Raw genomic sequence first — 21677 nt, forward strand, 5'->3', positions numbered from 1 at the left:
CTGATCTGTAGGACATCTTGATGTCATGAAACAGGAAAAGGAAATGACATGTACACAAGTAATTGAGATTCTGTGGAGGAGAGAGTGATAAGTGCAAAGGTGGTGTACTGTGAGAAATTTGCACAAGGAGAGAGGTCACTTAGCAGAGGGGTGAAAAGAGGGAAGTAGAGAGGGTCAGTTTTGGCTTCAGGAAGGAGGTGCCATCCAGGTTCAGCCTTGAAGGGAGAGATTTTCAATGAGATTAGTCTTTTCTTCTGGTTGATCATTCACATTTTAAAGTACCATTTTCAGGTTTTCTTTGCTACTTTAATCTTTCCTGAGGCATTTTCCCCTTCCCCTTTTAGTTCTGGCCTTAGAACTTGATGTTTGGTCACTCTATATATGGGGTATTACTGTATTTAGTCCCTTGAGTATTAAGGTTCTGTAAAAGGCGGGGTCATTTTTATTAGCGATCAAAGGATATTAAATTTGGAGCTGGAAGGGTCATTTCGTTCAGCCTCCTTATTTTACAGAAGAGGTCCCTCAGGTTCAGAGAGGTTCTATGACCTGTCCAAGGCCACATGACTAGTCAGTGTTCCAGCCAGGATTTGAGCCTAGGTCATCCTTTGACTAACTCTAAACTTAATTTCCATCATACCATTTGTTAACATTGTCAATAAAGGGTTTAACCAAGACTTGTAGACTCTTAGGTGATTTACTTTTTAATTAGCATATATCCATAGTATTCAAATTATATTTGTAATGCTTTATTTGCTACTAGTGATTTATAGTAAATTCAGCACAACAGTATAATTTCCACTAGTTTGAACTGACTGGTTCTCATTACCACTACTTTTTTCCCACTGCTATTGGATATTTAACTATCCCCAGCCTCCTCCACTAAACAGTCAGGCAATTGTTTGTATTTGAGTCTTGTCACTGTTGAACAATGGGCTTATTAGAAGAGTACAGTGTGTTTTGGGCAGGCTTTTTTGTTTCACCCACTTGTTTTTCACTGAAAAGTGGCTGAAAGTGAAAGGATTTGAAATGGAGGCACTACTTTGCTGTTATTTTAAATTTTAAACAACTTACTAAAAAGGATCTTGTGATAATTAGGTAAGAGAAAATTTAAGATCCACACATATTGTTTGTTTTATTATATGTGTCTGGTTGAGATGCAGGGTAAGTGCAAGGAACATCATAAAGATCTTGCTTGACATTTATCAAGCTCATAATATCATTTGATACTGTCAGTAGAAGTCATGTAAAAGGTTATAGACTTACTGGCTAAGAAATAGAGTGGTGGATCAGCAGAATAGATTAGTTGCACAAGACACAGTAAGTAAATGACCATAGTAACCTAGTGTTTGGTAAACCCAAAGACGCCAGCCTGTGGGACAAGAACTCAACTATGGAGAAGGGAAGAATTCATGACCAAATAAGAGATAGAGAGCATTACAAAATGTAAAATAGATAATTTTGACTGTATTAAATTTAAAAGCTTTTGCACAAATAAAACCAATGCAACCAAGATTAGAAGGGAAGCAGAAAGCTGGGAAACAATTTTTACAGCACGTGTCACTAATAAAGGCCTCATTTCTCAAATATATAGACAACTGAGTCAAATTTATAAGAATACAAGCCAATGCCCATTTGATGAATGGTCAAAGGATATGAACAGGCAGTTTCCATATGAGGAAATCAGAGCTATCTATAGACATGTAGAAGTGCTTTAAATCACTTTTGATTAGAGAAATGCAGATTAAAACAACTCTGGGGTACCACCTCTGGCCTCTCAGGTTGGCTAATATGCCAGAAAAGAAAAATGATAAATGTTGGAGAGCATGAGGGAAAATTGGAACAGTCTTGCGATTTCTTCTTTAGCATCTCTCTCATCAGACCCTTTCTCTCCACAAATATTAATAATAATAATAATACTACTATAGCTCTAAGTTTGCAAAACTCTTTACATGAGTTAATTTATTTGATCCACTACCATACCCTTGCCTAAATTTTTTCAACAACCTTCCAGTTGGTCTCCCTGCTTCAAGTCTCTCCCCATTCAGTTCATTTGACAGCTGCTGCAAAAGGAATTTTCCTTAAGTGCACATCTGATTGTATCACTCCCCAGTGGCGTCTTCATCCTTCTAGAGTCAAATATAAAGTCCTCTGTTTAACTTTTAAAGAGCTTCCACCTTCATTTCACATTACTTCTTGTTGTACAGTCTGTGACTCACTCAAACTGGCTTTCTTTTCCTCAAAGTAGACATGCCATCTCCGTCCTTTACCCTGACTGTCCCTCATGCCTGGAATTCACTTCCTCCTCACCTGTGTCTTATAGAATCCATCCCTTTCTTGGAGTTCAGGTACCACCTTCTCCATGAAGCATTTCCTGATCTCCTCAACTACTACAGGCCCTCCCTCCCTTGTATTTAATGACTTTGAATTCTTTCCCTCTCGCTCTCTTCCTCTCATCATTAAGTTGTTTCAGTCATGTCTGAATCTTTGTGACTCCATTTGGGGTTTTCTTGGCAGAGATGCAGGAGTGATTTGCCATTTCCTTCTCCAGCTTATTTTACAGATGAGGAAAGTGAAGCAAACAGGGTTAAGTTACTTGCCCTAGGTCATACAGCTTGTAAATGTCTGAGGCTGGATTTGAACTTGAGTCTTCTGACCTCAGGCCTGGCATTCTATCTGCTGTACCACCTAGCTGCCATATAGTCTGTATATGCTTATAAATGTGCTTGTCTCTCTTGTTAGAATGTAAGCTTTTTAGATGATTTCATTTTTTGTATTTGTATCCCCAGCACCTAGCATGTTGCCTGGCATAGAGGTACTTAATAAATGTTTATTGATTGATATGTGATCTGCCCATCTCCTTTGTTTTCTCCTCCATCTCCTACTACTCTCTCACCCCAAATTAACTTGTATTTATTTTGTATTATATATCAATGTACATTTAATTTGTCTGGTAGAATTTAAACTTCAGTGGGCAAGAAATGTGTATTTTTTCATCTATGTATCAGCCTTGAACATACCTAGTAGATGCTTTGTGAATTTTTTTTTTATTGATTGGTGGAGAATTAGAGTTTCAAGTAAAAGAACATAGCATTTATTTTTAAGTTTATAATAAGAATTTTTAAAGAAACAGAAAAAAGGAAAAAAGAATCAAGTTCCAAGTTTCAGAGTGCAGTTAGACTGCTAGAAAGGGTCATGTGGCAAAGGGGAGCCAATCTGAGTCTGGAAGAGCTGGGTAGCATCCACCTCTGTCACATACTGACTGGCTGTGTAACTTTGGACAAATCACTCAACATCGCAGCATGCTAAGCAACTCTTGAAGACTTAAGTTGTAAATGGTTGCATTGGTAGAAAGTGTTTCTTTATAGGGAATTCATATACCAGTGAAGTCACGGGTTCAGAATGAACTAGTGTTACCAATAATAGTAATGCTGATAGATAGCATTTATATGGTACTTCAAGATTTGCAAGGTGATTTGCAAATATTTAATTTTATCCTCACAGCAACCCTGGGGAATAGGTACTACTATTACTGTTATTGTACAGATGAGGAAACTAAGGCAAATAGAGGTTAAGTTGACTTGCACAGTCACTTAACTAGTAAGTTTTTGAGATAGGATTCATAGTCAGGTTTTCCTGACTCCAAGTCCAGCACTAGGCAGGTATATCACTTAACTGCCTCTAAAGCCCCTAAATATTCTTAGAAATCCTTTTAGGAATTTGTGCAGAAGTTTCCATTCGTTTCTTTTTCCTCTAAGCTTAGATTTCCTCAAATACCAGTCTAAGTGAAAAATATTTCCTTAACTCAGTTTTATAATTGTGTTATTTTTTCTAGTATTGACAGATATTATATCTTGGGCTCCCCCTCCCATATATGATATTTAATGCACAGTGTGGATTAAATAGGCCCTTGTAAACTTACCGGGACATTAATCACCATTTGTACTACACACTGTTTGCTACGGTGTTGGGAATGAACTCTCTCTCTCTCTAACTCCACCTTCAAAGCTCATTTTAGCCTTCATGAGACCTTTCCCAATACCCCCCACATACTTATGTTTACTTATTTTCCTGGATAGAAAATAAGCTCCTTAAAGACAGGGACTGTTTATTTTTATCTTCTAGCCCTAGCACAGTGCCTGGTACATAATTGATACCTAAATGCTAAATGCTCGTTGGTTCGTTGATTTATGGCTGACCTTTAGAACAATTCATTTTTAAGTTTGGGGCTTCCTTTACAACAGATTTTTGTTGTGCTAATGTATCAAAGAATAGGAATGTCACAGAACCAGTTTCCATTAACATTAATCTCCTAAGACCTTGAAAGTTTTTGTTGAGATTTTTTTTGATCCTGATGTTATTTTAAGAAAAATACTTAGAGAAATGGGCAGTCAGTATGCCTTGAAAGGTCTTGAGCTTGTGCTGTATAAGGATTATTTGATTATTATTAGTAATAGCTAACATTTATATAGTGCTTTTAAGTTTTGCAAAGTGCTTTACAAATATTATCTTGCCTAATCTTCACAATAAGCTTATAAGAAAAGTGCTATTAATTATCCCTATTTTGCGATTAGGGAACTGAGGCTGAGAGGTAAGTGACTTGTTCAGGGACACACAGCTAATAAGTGTCCGAGGTAGGATTTGAACTCGGGTTTCCTGACATAAAGTTCAGCACTCTATCCATTATACCATCCAGCTACCTCCTTAAAGCAACTTAGTACGTTCACCCTGGAAAAGAAAAAACATTTGGGAGGAGGAGCATGAGAGACAAAACAGTTTTCAAACATTTAAAGTGGTACCATCTAGAAGAAGGGTAAGAATTGTCCTGCTTGACCCCCTAGAGGGCAGAATTAGAAGCAATAGATGGGGTTTATATATTTGAGCCTAATGTAAAAAAACCATCCCCAATAATTTGAGCTATTCAAAAGCATAATGGCTTGAGTTTCTCCTCAGTAGAGATCTTCAAACATAGGTTGGTCATGTGTCAGGTCAGTTGAAGAAAGGAATTTTTTTTTTCATATATGGGTTGAACTGGATGATTTCTGATGCTCTTTCCAACTCTGAGATTTTCTGTGGAAAGTATATTTCTAATAAATTAGTAGCCTTTCCTTAAGAGAAGTATATTAATTTTAAAATAAAAATTATATTCCTTACTGGAAAGAAATCTCCTTGTTTCTCAAAGGTTTTCCTTCCTGACAGTATTTGTGTATTTTTGTTTTATTTCAGGTTTTTGTATAATCATTCTGAATCATGTCTGATAACGGAGAACTGGAAGACAAGCCACCAGCGCCTCCTGTCCGTATGAGCAGTACCATTTTTAGCACTGGAGGCAAAGACCCTTTGTCAGCTAACCATAGTTTGAAACCTTTGCCATCTGTTCCAGAGGAAAGAAAGCCTAGGAATAAAATCATCTCCATATTTTCAAGCACTGAGAAAGGTGAGGTTCTGTGATGAAGGGGTGAGTATGAATACTTCATTATTACGTAGTATTTATGAGTCACATTGACACTCATTTTGCTTTGTTTTATGGTAAGAAATGGAAAGATACAGAGTAAGTTGTAATTGTAGATGAGGCTCTACCGTATAAGTTTATTTCCAACTGTTTGTCATGTACAAGAATAGAAATACAACCTTAAGCTTAAGTGGTTCCTGTTACTCTACTTAATATCATGTAGTGTATGATAGTACATCTCTGGGTTGGTCTCCTTCCAGTACTTGGAACTGGGACAATAATTGATGGGCATGCCACCTGATGAGTTAATGAGAACTGTTAAAACTCGACTACTAGTGATCTTCTTGAAAATTCAGGAGATTATAAAGGTTAGTCCAAGCAGTAAAGCATATTAGGTGCTCAGTATTTGTTAATTTTACTTGAAAAGTTAGACGTCGGGGTCAGCAAGTGACCTTGAGCTCTTTAGGCAGATATGGAGCTGGTGGTGGCTGTGGCGCTGAGGCGCCTGAACGTTCTAAGCTGTGGCGGGGGCGGGGGGGAACACTAGCTGTACTCCTGGGTGCCCACGTGGTCAGACCCGCCTTCGTCTCAGCGTGTCTGCCAGACCGGCCTGTCCCTGGAGGATGGCACATCCACCTATCTGCCAGCCGCAGCTCTAACTCTAAGGCTGCATCTGTGCACTGGGCTAGTGAGAGAGCCATCGGTGTCTAGCTGGTGGGCCTGCTCCCAGCTGCCTATCTGTACCCGAGTTCTGTGGTAGACTACTCACTGGCTGCAGTCCTTACCCTCCATAGTTACTGGGGTTTTGGACAGGTTATTACTGACTATGTTCATGAAGACAAGTTGGTAAAAGGAGCCAATGCAAGTCTGTTGATGCTCTCAGCCGTGACCTTTTCAGGACTCTGCCATTTCAACTATCATGATGTGGGCATCTGCAAAGCTGTTGCCATGCTGTGGAGCCTCTGACTTTCCTGGGAACAGAAATGATTGTACACCCATTGCCTCTGCTCTATCATGTTATTAACCAGTGAAAGTGAGAGGAAAGTAGCAATCACCTCCACTGATGAGACCTCACCTGTTCTCCAGTCAAGCACAGTTATTTCACTAATTGGCCTGTATGAGGAATATAATCCAAGAAGGATTGGATTAAGGAAATTGTGAGATTAGCTTGTTTTCCAAGTTCTGAGAGTTACTAAGCTGTCTCAGGATCTCACTAGGTTTATATCTTGCTTAACCCTCGTAAGCTGCCACATTTCAACTTACTGGTCTCTTAAGAATTCAGTTATTCATCATCCTGTTGTGATTGGATTTGTCCAGCAGCCCTGTCCAACTTCTTGTTCTTGGGAATACTGAGGAAAAGAAGACATTTTGTTAGTTCATATAATAAAAAATTTGTAAGAAAAAAAATAAAAAAGAAAAGTTAGAAGTTATAGAATAGAGAAAGGATTGCAGACCAAGCAGAAGCATAGAACAAACTGAAGCATGTACAGTGTCATTTTCTTTTCATTCTTTCTAAGTATTTTATTCACTTCTTTTTGACTTTAGGAAAAACATTTCTCGTTTTGGGTCATCATGGAAGAAGTATATTTTTGAATTGTATTGAAAAGAAGAAAGGATATGAATTTGGCATCAATATCAAAGTACAAAATTGAATTTAGACCAGAGTAGGACAAGAACAAAGAAAGAAACCAGACTATAGGGCTAGACAGGCATAAAGGGATCAGGTGGGAGGAAAAAGAGTAGGAAATGGAAGGGATGTATAGGTTTAGGTTGCTAGAAGGCCATACTAGAGTTATATGTCTCTTTTATTTAAGTTATTGACTGTCCTGAATTAGAATTCATTTATCTATAGAACATTTAGTAAGTTCCTACTCTGTGCACTTCAAGACATAAGGAGATTCAAGGACCTCAGTTGTCCTTGACAGTGGCTCTAAGCTGGTGTGCTTTGATAGCCTTTCAGTGAACCATAACTGCATGGTTTAGAGATGTGTATGCCTGAATGGCAAATAGAAGTCATCTATTTGCCCATTGTGCCTGACATTGGACACTTTCTTTCCGTTTCTCTTCCTTTCACCCATTTGGTCTTGAATGGGGAGGAGGAAAAAGAATGGAACTTCAACAAATATTTATTGAGGGCCTTATTTTCCTTGGCATAGTTGGGTATATGAAAGAAAGATAAAATATATAAAGAATAAAAATCAGTAAATATGTATTGCATGCCTACTGCTTGCAGATCTCTGTTAAATGTAAAATGTCTTTCACTTAAAGACTTTATGGTTTCTTTAGGGCCTGATTTACATAATGAGATATTTTATTAACAGTATAAAACCATATATGGATTAAATGCTAAATTTAAATGATAGAAACATTAAGAGCTAAAGGAGCTCAGACAGACTTTTGGGTAAACTACTCTTTAATTATGATTTTTTTCTCACTTTTTTGCCTAAACTGAAATAAACACATTCCAGCTTAGCATATCTCACAGTGATGTCATCTTCTTTGACACCCTCAATTAGTAGGACATAAGAAAGGATTGGATCCAGTGTTCTGCAGTGCCTTTTCCAGATTACTGGTCTCTCATTTCTTGTGCTTTTTTCATCACTTAAAGTATTTGACATCCAACTATGTTATACTCTAAATCATTGCTGCCATATTTTATTGGCTGCCCTTTTACCTTCCTAGGTTACACTTGCCTTGCATATTTCCCTTTGATCTTTTCTCTTGTCTTTGGTGATTTAGTTGATAACCCACCTGACTCAACCTTACAATTACTTCCCTACTTTAATTCCCTGACCATGTGTAGTGAATTCTGTTAGAGGTTGGAAATACAAAAATGAAGCAAGATGTGGAATGTATCCTCAAGAAACTTGTCATCTGGGGAAGGGGAGCTATATATATGTAGTTGTAGTACAGTTTAAAATATATCTCATAGGAGAGGACCAAACCAAAGGGCTTGGCAGATTAGAGAAATTGTGTGTCCTATATTCCCTTCAATTGAACAAGTATTTATTAGTCACTAGTAATGTTTGGTAAGCACCATGCTAGGCACTTTGGAGACCCAGAGAAAAGTAAGAGTTCCTGCCCTCAAGGTGATTCTGTACTATTGGAAGATATAATAGATATTCAGATCAGTAAATACAAAATAACATGGATGGGATGGTAGAGAGCATTAAGGCCTAAGGGGAAAAGGGGAGGGGGTGGGTGCTCAGGAAAGACCTGCTGGCATAGTAGATGCTTCCTGAGCTAACTCTTGAAAGTGAAGAGGCATAATAAGAGGTAAAGGTGAAAAAGGAGAGCATTCCAGATGTGGTTAACAGCCCGTACAAAGGAATAGAAGTAGGAGATCAAATGTTGTAAATGATAAGTAGGCCAGTTTGACTGGAACATACTGGGTGATAAGAGAGAATAATGCACAGTAGGATAAGGGAGAATAATGGGAATGCAGTCTGGAAAGATAAGTTGGAGCAGTGATAACATTATAGAGAAAAACAACTTTGAAAGACTTTGAGTCTGATTAACATAATGCTAAATCCAAAAAATTGAAGATGAAACATACTACTTACCTCTGACAGAGAGATGATGAACTTAAAATGCAGAAGGAGACATTTATTTTTATAAATGGCTAATGTGGGAATTTATTTTAAAATTCTATGTAGATATGTATTAAAAGATTTGTTTTTTGGGTTTGTTTTCTTTTTTAATTTGCTTAATGGGGAATGGAGGTTAGTGGGAGAAACAGATTAATAAAAAATACTTGTTACCTGGGAAAAAAAATGAGAGGGCTATGAACATGTTTGTATATAGCAAAGAAGGAGATTCTGGGAAATAAGAGAGTGAAAATTATGGAGAGGAGATAGGAGAAATCACCTTAAGAAAAAAGCTCCCAAAGGATGGAAGAGAATAGAGATTAATGGTGCCAGTAGAAGGTGGAAAGTTGGCAATAAGGAGCTCACTACAAAAGGACTTGGTTTTCTCAGTAAACTTAAGTTTTCCTCTACTGAGAGGGAGGGAGATAAAAGAAGAGGAGAGGGTTGTGTAGGTGGCCTGAGGAGAGTAGAAAAGGTTTGGAACAGATGCTGTGAGGTAAGATAAAAAGAAATGATGTGAAGCAGTGAGGGCCCATTTGAGATTATACGTCATAACTATTGTAACTTTCTGGGTTCATCATGAAAGTAAGTGTGAGAAGGTGGATACAGGTGATAACCCAGGGTTGGGATTGGCAAGGTAATGGAATAAGAGATTCCAGGGGAGAGCGATAGAACTGGACTGGTTAACTGTAGGGTCAAGATGGCGGAAGGAGACCAGAGCAGGGAGTGATGGACTAAGAAGGGAGAGTGTTGGAGGGACTGGAGGTAATATTGAGGAAGAGTATGGGTAAGATGAGTGAGACAGAGGAAAAGATGAAGGGTAAGTTATGGTCTAAGAAAAGAATATCAGAGTTCTGTACCATGGGGGTGAAACAATTATGGGTGATTGATGAGGTAAAGATAATATGCCTGTTCTTGCACATGGCTGAGGTAGAGTGAAAGTACAGATTGTATAAGTTGAAGAGGGTGATATACTGGGAGGTATATCCTAGTTTGAGGAAGTATAAACGTAAATGTTGAAATCCCCAAGTATGAGGGCAAGGATTGGGATAAAGAGGAAGACTGTTAATTAGGTGCTAAATTCCTTGAAAAAGGAGAAGAATGACCTGAGAACTGGTCTGGTACTGTAGGTAACTGCAACCAGGACCTAGATAAGGTGATACCTAAATAAGGTGGATAGATTCCTGAGTGATAGCAACAGAAGGTAGGTCTGTTTGGAAGTAGCAGTGAGTAGCAAGAAAGAGTATGCCTATTCCAAATCTTCCTTGCTCAGTGTGTTGGGAGGCATGAGAAAAAGTATACATTGTTGTAGAGGAGGCAGCCAGTAAGGCAAAGTCTTCTACAGGGAGCCAAGTTTCCATGAGTTACAAGAAGATGGAAAAAAGGTTAAGAGGAAGAATTTTAGAATTGATTTCATGACATGGGAGACACCGGCAAAGGATTGCCCCACAAGGTGTGCCTGCATCAAAGAAGGTGCTGTGTTTCATGAGCAAAGCAGAATTGTAGTTGCTCAAAAGAAGTGTGAGATTTGAGAATTTAGAAACATTTCCACTCCAGATGTTCATGTGGACTCTTTGCCCGACCTGTGGTAGAGCCTTCTGAGCTTATATTGGTCTGATCAGCCACAGTCAGACACGCTGTACCTTGACTCCAATATATGGTTGTCATTTTGGGCCTCTTTGAGAACGAAGGACAACAACCAGCCAACCAACTGCTTGTGGGACTATCATCACTAATTATTTACTGTAACCTGTTATGCTCACCATACCTCTCCATTGTCCTTAGGGCAATTTTTATTCTTTATATATTATGGCAATCTGTGATTTATGGCTATACAGCATCACTGTTAGAACAATGTAGTATTAAAAAGATGAATTTTTGTTTCAAGGAGAATCTTTGGGATTATTGAAAGTACTCTGCAGATTATCAAATTCTGTCCAAACTTCTCTTTTCTTTCTGTTCAGCTGTGGGCCCCTGTCTTTATTTATTTATTTATTTATTTATTTATTCATTTATTCATTCATTTATTTATTTTTTTTAGGCAATTGGGGTTAAGTGACTTGCCCAGGGTCACACAGCTACTAAGTGTCAAGTTTAGTCTGAGGTTGAATTTGAACTCAGGTCCTCCTGATTTCAGGGCCAGTGCTCTATCCACTGCACCACCTAGCTGCCCCCATGGGCCTCTGTCTACAGGGCTGCTCTAAGAGGTCTGTACTGCTAGACCAGCTCTCTGTTTGTTGATCATGCAGTAGAGATTCTTAATCCATGAAGTTTTTCCGTTGTGGATTATTAAAGTCCTAAAATTCATTCTAACTCTAGATATGTCTTACCATGTTCTGTGTTTTACTTTGTTTTAAGCCTTCTTCCTTAATTTCTCTTCCCTAGTAGTCTGTCCTGGGCTATACTTTATTGTTTCCCCTTAATTCTCTCTCTGCCTTTTAAGGTAGGGTTTCTGAGGTTATAGATTTGTAGCTTTGGGGGGCAAAGCTCACTTCCTTGGAGAAGGTAACCTCCTAATATATAAATTTCTCACAGACAAAACTCATTATGAGGTCCGTTGCTCTTCAGTGATGTATTGTGAATATTCTTTAATGACACCCTTTTCTTTAACCTTAACACCAACTCCATCTGAAGCTCTTCCTTCCATCAGTTTTATCCCATTCTCCCACAGTATTCAGTCTTGTTGAAACTAAAGAAATGGCTGTCCTCGAATTTCCTGCTCCTTTCTGTCTTTTGCTTCTTTTCTCTCCATTTACATATTTTCCCAATGTGTTATTCCTTCCACAAAAAATGTTTCACTTAGAAGGGATCTTGGGTTCTCATCCCTAGAGCAACAGCAATGGTCACTTATTACTGAAGACTTGTGCATCTCATGACCTCATCACCAACACTGTCTTCTATTCACCTAAATGTAATGAAACTTTGTGGATGTACCCTCGCAGCAAACATTGGCATTCAATAGACTGTGTCATTGTAAGGAGAAGAGATAGACAGGATGTGAGAGTGATAAAGGCATTGTGTGGTGCAGAGTGCTGGACAGGTCACGGACTTATCTTCTCCAAGCTAAATATTTTCATTCAACAAAAGCAGTGGCCCTGAGGCAAAATGACTACCAGAAGACTTAATGTCAGCAGATTAGAGTGCTGCTTAGTCAACACATGGTTGGCAACCAACAGTGAAGTAGAAAAGGAGTGGGTAGTTTGCAGAGATTTTGTATGCAGCATTGCATTTGCTCATCTGGGTCAGAACACTCACAAATATCAAGACTGGTTTGAGGAAAATGATGGGGATATTCAGAAGCTGATAAATGAAAAATGAGAACTCCACAGGGTTTACCAGCAGGATAGTTCATACATCTCTAAGAAGAAAACATTTAACACCATCAAAAGTAAAGTACACATGAAGTTAGAAAAATGCAGGATTCTTGACTCAGTAAGAAGGCAGATGAAATTCAGTTTTACACTGATCGTAACAGTACAAAGTACTTTTATGATGCCCTGAAGGCCATTTATTGGCCAAAGACAAGTGGTGCATCTCAGCTACTTAGTGCTGATGGAGCCATATTGATTAGTGATAAGGGCATGATCTTGGAGAGATGGGCTGTACACTTCCATAGTGTTCTAAACAGACCTTCATCAATCAATACTGCAGCCATTGACCTCAGGTTGAAGTTAATCTAGACAAATTTCCAGCTGAAGAAGAGGTTTTGAGTGCCATTAGATTCCTCTCCTGTGGGAAAGCACCTGGTGCTGATTCTTATCCAGCTGAGATTTACAAGATGGGGAGGGGGAGTCCATTTCTTATGCAAAAGCTTACTGAAATTTTCTGGGTTATATGGCAAGAAGAGGTTATCCCCTGGGAGTTCAAGGATGCCTCCATTGTCCATCTCCATAAAGGTAAAGGAAATAGATTGTCCTGTGACAGTCACAGGGGGATCGCTCTTAGTCACTGCTGGTAAAATTCTTGCCAGAGTCCTCTTTAATAGACTGATCCTTCAACTGGAAGATGGTCATCTACCTGAGAGACAGTTGGCTTCAGAAAGGGCTGAGAATTGATTAATATGATATTTACTGCCCGACAACTCCAGGAAAAATGCCAGGAACAGAACAGAGGTCTTTACACAACATTTGTTGATCTGACTAAGGCCTTTGAGGTGGTGAGGTCTTACAGAAAATTATGTCAAAATTTGTTTGCCCAGAAATGTTCATTAGTATTGTACATCAATTTCATGATGGCATGCTTGCTTGGGTTCTGGATAAAGGACGATGCTCTTGTGCTTTCCCAGTCACCAGTGGAGTGAAACAAGACTGTGTGCTTGCTCTCTTGCTTTTTAGCACGTTGTTTTCAGCCATGTTGTCAAAAGCCTTCAAAGGAGGATGAACACGGCATCGAGGTCAGCTACCGCACTGATGGTTGATGGCAAATTATTCAACTTAAAAAGGCTACAAGCTAAGACTAAAGTGGAGGGAGGGAGTGTTGGTGTGTGATTTTTTTGTTTGCAGATGATTGTGCACTTAATGCAGCTTCTGGAACTGAGGTCCAACAAAGTATGGATAGATTCTCTGCTGCTTGTGCTAATTTTGACCTAACGATTAACACCATGAAAACACGGGTGCTCCACCAGCCCCCATCACAACATCCCTATGTGGAACCATTGGTTACAGCAAATGGAGAAATTTTGAATACTGTGGATATGTTCACTTGCCTTGGCAGTATCCTTTCCAGGGATGTACACATTGACAGTGAGGTTGAGGCATACATTTCCAGAGCTAGCTCAGTGTTTGGGAGGCTCAGAAGGAAAGTGGGGAGAGAAGAGGTATTAGACTGATTACCAAACTGAAGGTGTCTGCAGAGCTGTTATGCTGACCTCATTGTTGTATGCCTGTGAAACCTGAACAGTACACTAGGAAACTGAATTGCTTCCATTTGAATTGTCTTAGGAAGATTCTGAAGATCAGCTGGCAAGATAAAGCACTGGACACTGAGGTCCTTTCTTGAACTAAACTGCCAAGCATTCAAACTCTGCTACAGAGAATGCAACTCCAGTGGGCTGGCCATGTTGTTTGAATGCCAAATATACATTTGCCTAAAAGACTATATTATGGAGAACTTACACAAGGCAAGTGCTTACATGGTGGTCAGGAAAAGTGATACAAGGACACTCTCAGGGTCTCACTGAAGAACTTTGGAGTTGATCGTGTGACATGGGAGACACTGGCATGGGACTACCCAGCATGGCATGTCCTCATCAGGGAAGGTGCTATGTTATATGTGGAAAGTCGAATTGAAGTAGCTCAAAAGAAACTTGAGATGTGTAGATTTAGAGAATTCACCCCAGATGTTCACATGGATTATTTGTGCCCGACCTATGGTAGAGCTTAACGAGCTCATGTTGGTCTTACCAGCCACAGTCAGACACACTGTAGCTTGACTCTGTCATTTTGGTCCTCTTTGAGAAAGAAGGACAACCGTTAATTGATCTTTCTCGCCTCTTATCTAGATTGTTTTATTTAAATTTTTAGCTTCTAGAATCTTTTTGTCCTTTGATCTCTTTGTTCTTTTTTTAATCCATTAGTTCAATTTCTTTTTTAATAAATACATTATAAACATGAAAAAATAGATTTTCTTTAGTTTTCTTGATCATTGCATTTAATTTACGTATCTTGTGTTTCTTTTGTTTGGGGGTATTTACAAGTTGAATATTCTGCTCACTGCTAGGTTTTTCTTGGAGGAATGACTCAAATCTCTTATTGAAGGTTCATCTTTGTTGTAGTGGAGAAACACTTGTAAAAGCTCTTACTATGTGCTAACTACTACTGTGCTGAGTGGTAGTGATACAGATATAAAAGTAAGATAGGCTCTGTTGTTTAGGATCTCACATGATAATTAGGGCAAACAGCATTTACAGCTGGTACTTAGGATATAGCTGGCAAAACAGCAGTGCAGATAGTCTCTGACCATTTATGGAAACGGGCTAGTGGGCTGAGGGCTTACAGTATAATTGGAGTGTTAGTTATCTCTGGCAGAAGTAATGATTGGAAAATGGTCAACATCTAGCCAAGAATGGATGCCTGAACAAAATAGCCTCTGAGACCATTCTGGCTCCAGATCTATGGTCTGTGTGGCAACTGGGTAATAGGGGTTGGCTTTGGGGAGGGAAAGGATTCCGAATCTTAACCTTGTTATTCTTGTGGGTGCCTTTTGGGATAGGATGAGGGAGGGGAAAGGTTCCTGGCCCCCTGCTGTGGTGGTTTTAATGTTCATCCATCTCATGATTAGACTTAACTTTGTGTAAAACTTGTTATTTTGTATTGCAGCTTGAAATCCTTTGCTTTGGAGAATATACTACTCCATTCTCTTTTATTTCTTATGATTGTGAGATGATCCATTTGAATTTGTGTTTATTCACACAGGACTCTGCACTCCTGTAGATCATTATTCCAAACCCCACTCAACACCACCTAACACCTGATTCCTCATTCCTGTTCTCTTCAACCCTCCCTCTTCAAAGTTTCATCCTAAGGCTAACTAACCCTTCCGCTGGGCCCTCTGGAATGCCTGTTTCATAGGCAATAAATTTCCCTTCGTGTTAACTCTATTCATCTCGAACTTCTATCTACTTGCTTTTACTGAAACTTGGCTGTCCCCTCATGACCCAATTTTCCTGTACCTTTTCCAATGCTGGCTGCACCTTCATTCATTCTCCTTGGCTCACTAGTCAAGGCAGGGGAGTTGGAATTCTCTTTGCCCCTCATTGCCACTTTCAGATCCTCCCCCTTCCTCCTTCACTCAGTAACTTCTTTTCTTTTGAGATTCATGTTTTATTCCCATCACCCAATCTAAATCCTGGTAATTGTTGCCTGGACTGCTATGTCACTCTCCTTCCTTCCTCAGTGAGTTGGATACCTGGTTTAGAATTTTTTTCCCTTCAACTCCTGCTCTTATATTAGGAGATTTCAAAATATATATTGACTCTTCCTCAAATTACCCTAACCACTCAGTTCCTCAACTTACTCTTCTCCTATGAACTACTCCCTTACCCCACCCCACCTCAGCCACACATAAAAGCCATACCTTTGACCTTGCCATCACCATTGTACCACCCCCATGTTCAGGAATTCTGAAATTCCCTTATCTGACTATAATCTATTGGCTGTTCACCTTTCCCTCTGTCTTCCTTTCTATAATGCACTCTTCAACCCTTATCCTCCAATCCCTTGACCCCTCAGAGTTCTCCCAGACCATCTCCCTTACACTAACCACTCTCTCTCCTTCATGTCATCTTGACTTTTTGGTGAACCAGTTCAGCTCTCTGCTGTCATCCTCTCATGAATCCCTATCCCCCTTATCATATTGCCAGTTATGCTCAGCCAAGCCTCAGACTGGGATTGCTCCCACCATTTGTTGCCTTCATGCCCACATATGTGCTGCTGAATGAAGGTAGAGAAAATCATGGAGCCATTATGACTGGGTCCTATCCCACTCTTCCATCCCTCCTTAGACTTACCAGTGGCTATTGCTTCCCCCATTCTCTCAGTTGAGAACCTTGCCTCATATTTTACAGAAAAAATTTAGATGATTCTCCATGAAGTTCCTCTTCTCCCCTTTTTCTTCTCTCCCATTACTCGGATGCCTTCTGCCTCCTTCTCCTCCTTCACCCCCATCTCCCGTGAAGTGGCCTTACTCTTTAATAGAGCTTATCCCTGTGTTTGTTAAGTGGTCCTGTTTCATCCTGTCTCTTCCAATAGATTGCCCCCTCTGTTATCTCCACTTTTTCACTTATTTTCAGTCTCTCCCTGTCTACTGGCCCATGTCTCTGCTATCCTGAAAAAACCCTCATTTGATCCTTCCATCTCTTCTATCATCCTATATCTTTCTGTCCTTTGTAGTGAAACTCCTCCAAAAGGCTGTCTTCAGCAAGTGCTTTCACTGAAAAAGTAGTCCAGAAGGATGTGCTTAGGTGGAACAGGATGAATAATCTTGTTTGACTTAGTGATAGGGAAGAACCTTATTATTGTCTTCCTAAATGGCCAGCTGTCAGCAATATAGGGGTCTTCTATACAAAAAATTTGTCTGTCTGCCTCATCAGCTAACTATTTGATAGCCTCTGGTTTTCTACTCATTGTTGAGTTCTGTGTTGGAAGTGATTAAAATACATTGTTATTCGTCGTGACTTCATTTGATGTCAGCAAGCAGATTTTGAATATTATTATATCTCCCCAGACACTTTTTATTTCAGCTGTTTAAGAATTTGGCTTGCTCAGGTGCAAATTAACTAAGTTGTTATTATATGGAGGCTATCAAATTTACCTGAAATATTGGGAGAATATACACTTGATTTCATTTTCCTTAGAAAGCTTGGTGACATTTTGGGTTTTTCCAGTACTCTAGTATGTAATTTGGGTTTTCAATAAAAGTTGAATGAATAAGTAAATGAACATCTCTGTACTATTTCTCCACTAGGGGCAGCTAGCTAGGAGACACATAGATAAGAGTGCTGGAGCTAGAGTCAGGAAGACCTGACACTTGATAGCTGTGTGATCCTGGGAAAGTCACTTAACCTCTATCTGCTCAGTTTTCTGAGCCCTCTTCCTAGGGTTTTGAAAAAGGAAGGAAGGACTTATTTATTAAGTGGCTACTATGTGCCAGGCTGTGTGCTCAACACTTTAAAAATAGTGTGTTTTCCTCAGAACAGCCCTGGGAGGTAGGTGTTATTATTGACCTCCTTTTACAGTTCAGGAAACTGAGTCAGATTAAGTGACCTTCCTAGGGTTGAGTCATACATTAACTAATAAGTGTCTGAGACTGGAATTGAACACAGGTCTGCCTGCTTCTAGCTCCAGCACTATCCATAGCACCACCTAGCTATTTTTTTTTTTGTGTTATTGTTGTTGCTTTTTTTGGTGAGATAATTGGGGTTAAGTGACTTGCCCACGGTCACACAACTAGTAAGTGTCAAGTGTCTGAGGTCAAATTTGAACTCAGGTTCTCTTGACTCCAAGGTCAGAGCTCTATCTAATGTGCCACCTAGCTATTTTGTAAAGCACTTTGTAAACCTTGAAGTGCTATTTTAATGCTAGCTGTTAATTGTTGTTATTATTAATTTATCTCATTTTTATTTTCAAAAGGACATCTTTTTATATATATGTATTGTTCTTGATGAACCTACTTATGAAAGGCAACATTTCATGTTAGAGAGCAAGAGGTTTCATATATGCATTAGTTATTAAAAATAAATTATAAGATAAAATTATCTTGTGCCTTTTTTACAGTAACCATTTTGATGAAATAAGTCAGTGTTCATATTCAGCCAAAGTAAGAGCCTTTCACTACAGGTAAAGGATACACAAGGTTTTCTTTTTATTTTGTTTTTTTATCCCCACAGTGGAACATTGACAATGATTGAGCTAAAATTGTTTCTTTGACCAATTTTAATTTAGAATATTTTTTTAATTGAGTAGCAGTAGACAGAAAAAATACCATTATATTGAATACTATTCTAATGAGTGGTTTTATACAATAAAGCTGTTTCTGTTCTGGGTCCCATAAATATAATGTTTTATTGACTCTTGTTACCTCTTCTTAAATCAATCATCTAAATACCGAATTAGGATATATCTGTACTTTACAAAGATATCAACCAAAACAAAACTTGTAAAAATAGGATCACTAGTTCAGATGCTAGTTGACTACTAAGAAGTTAGCTTATCAGTTCTATCTTCTTTAGATAGGGAATGTGATTCTAGACAGTATGGTCATTTTAATAATTTCATCACAGCAAAACATCTTGACTGGCCAAAGATTTTATCAATTTGTGTCTGAAAAAGGAAGGGGGGGAGGAAGGGAGGGAAGGAGCTGACTAACAGTAGTCTGTGCATTTAACGCCTTCCTTATTTCTCTGTTGATGTCACAAAGATAAATCATAATAACATACTTCTGTGCCCGTTTCTAACAAACAAGTGCCTTCTCTTATGTAAAATAAGCTTAGTTGTACTGCACTTAGTTGTACTACACAAACTATTTCTGGGTCAGGAACAGAAACACTGTCCGCTGGCTTTATTAGGCAGGGAGAAGAGTCCTTCCAGTTAAAGGGAGGAATCATTTTAGGTTTAGGATTATGGCGCAAATATAATCTTACTATATATTTTTAAACCCCTAAAACTAATAAAATGTAAGTATGTTAGATGTGTCAGGGTTAGTATGTTAGAGTTATCTACTTTAAAGTACTTTAAATATCTGCTGCCACTGCATGACTCAGATCTCACCTCTTGGTTGAATACTGAAGCCTCACATTTTTATGATGAGATGGAAAAATGATTCTTAAACTCTTTTTCCAGTGGACTAGCTAGATGTACATTTGTAGGGGATATACAGGTTCTTTCTCCTCCCTGTTGCAGTCGAGGTGTCTTGTCTTCCTAAGACTGACTGACTCTTTTTTTTTTAAATAACTCTTTTAGTTCTTGGCTCCAAGAACTGTGCAGTAATATTTAAAATATCCTGTTTGTCTAACGATGACTTTTCAGTTTCTAGTGCATTGTTTAGTTTGAGGCATGATGTAGAACCTTGCCGTTTTACTGTTTTCTAACCTTATAATATCTAATACCCTTTCCTAACCTACTGCATCAAGTAGGCATAGATCATTTTAAACAAACAAACAAATATTAGGGCTAATCAAATTAGATTCTGAGGCTAATTCTTTTAAGAAAAATGAACTAATTCATATAAATAAACATCTGGTATTAGTTTTTTCCTTTATGTCTGTGTGGCCCACCTTTTAACATATTTCAGTTCTTTGTATCCTTCTTAAGTTATAAACTTTTATGCCTTCCAGCCTCATCCTTTGGTACAAGTGTCCCTTAATATAAGCTGATTGGATGCATTGTGAGACACATAATAAATGGTGTTAAGAGCTACAGAAAAGTGGAGGATGAGAGCTGAGAAAAGGTTGGTTATACTGAATAAGTAAGAAACAGTGGTAACTTTTGAAAGAGTTGCTTCTGTAAAGTGGTGTTAAAGGCCGGTAAGAAAATGGAGACAGGGAGTTTAAACTGTTCTTTGTAGTGATTTAATAATCAAAGTAGGAGAGAGATAGAATGATAGCTTGAATGGATAGTAAGAGCAAGGGAAGATTTTTTTTTTTTAAAGAGTAGGAAAGACCTGAACATAGATTTGGAGGTACCATGAGTTGAATTCAAATACTGTCTCTGACAGTAACTAGTCACATGACACTGGGCAGGTCACTTAAACTCTCTTGACCACAGTTTCCTCATCTGTAAAATGGGAGATTGGACTAGATAATCTTTTAGAACCTTTGCAGCTCTAAATCTGTGATTCTTTGTAGGCAACAAGAAGAGAGCCAATACTTGGGGAAAAGAGATAAGAATGATTATTCTCTCCCTGAAGGAGAAGGGAAGTGATGATGGAGTTAAGGGTACTGTAAGAAGGGCTGTCTTATTCTGAAGCATAGGGAGAGTAAGGGTAAATATTTAGAGAGGTGATGGCTGGTATCAAAGACTAGTTCTTATGATGTGATCAGCCCCTTGTGTGTTTCTAGCTTACTCCTTGTTGTAGACAAATACAAATAAGTCTTCCATAAGGGATACTTTTTCTTCTGGGGAATCCGCAGATAGCACCAACCATTGACGGAGTCAGTAGGGACAGATTTTTTTGCTCTACTGAAGGAAAGTCCAGAGAATCATAGAAGGTTTCATTGAATCAGTTCATACAATTTAGAAGTCTGAAATAGAAACTGAAGACCAGCCTGTGATCAGGAAGCCTCTTTTACTTTAGGAACCCTATCCTCCTAAGCTATATAAATGATGAACTTCTGTGATGCTGAAAACGTCTTCAGGCTTGTTCAGAATGAGGTGGCTAAGTTCACAAGTATCAGCGAAAATTTAAAATCGTCCTTATGTATAAACAGTTAACTTGTGATCTTTGCACCTGGAAATGACTGGGAACATTACAGTGGCACACTAGCATCCTGCATCATTCATTCCTTACATTTTTGTGTTATTTTTGGCCTAAAATCACCTATACCTCCTAAGTATTTTGCCTTTAACTGATTGGGGACACTCTTCCATTACTTTTTTTTGCTGAACTTCTTCTGGTGGTCTCATGCTTATCCCTTTTCTGTGGCATACTAGCTTTCCTTCAATTCTCCACTTTCTACCTTAAATAATTTCCTCAGTCCATATCTGCTTAGGAAAAAAAAATTCCTTTAATGTCCTCTTATCCCAGGAAATCTATTCAGAGTAAGTAAAGGTCAGAAAAGGATGTCTTTGGAGTTTTGTGTGTATCTGAATAGTACTGAATACATTTGCATTCTTGGTAAATATTGACTTAAGACAATAGCTCTCTGCCACAGAGAAAAAAATGATATGACATAGTTCATCACTATGATATATGATACATTTTTTCTTACTAATTGCTTGTGGCAACTTTCCAGACAATTTAAAATTTTATTTTTTCTTCCTCTTCAAAGATATCAGAGTTCTCAATAAATGTAGTTTTAAACTGAACTGTTTATTCTTCTTGGCTTCCTAATTCTGTTGTCAAAATGATCCAAATTTAAGCCACTTTCTTTCCCCCTTAATTGGCTTGTATAAAACCTCAACATGACCTATAATTCCTATTATTTT

At 38.6% G+C, this 21677-nt stretch overlaps 1 protein-coding gene and 1 pseudogene across 1 annotated transcript in view; both read left to right on the forward strand.

The window, feature by feature from the left end:
• Positions 1–21677, forward strand: part of PAK2 (p21 (RAC1) activated kinase 2) — an 88426-nt gene that overhangs the window by 31136 nt on the left and 35613 nt on the right. Inside the window, exon 2 of the mRNA XM_027845166.1 lies at positions 5224–5434. Within this exon, the coding sequence (XP_027700967.1) occupies positions 5248–5434 (187 nt within the window). The 5' untranslated portion in view covers positions 5224–5247. The remainder of the gene's footprint in view (positions 1–5223; positions 5435–21677) is intronic.
• On the forward strand, positions 5922–6415 carry LOC114030352 (annotated as a pseudogene).

The sequence above is a fragment of the Vombatus ursinus genome, unplaced genomic scaffold (genome assembly GCF_900497805.2).
Source record: "Vombatus ursinus unplaced genomic scaffold, bare-nosed wombat genome assembly UNPS02014959.1, whole genome shotgun sequence".
In the NCBI taxonomy this organism is placed as follows: Eukaryota; Metazoa; Chordata; class Mammalia; order Diprotodontia; family Vombatidae; genus Vombatus; species Vombatus ursinus.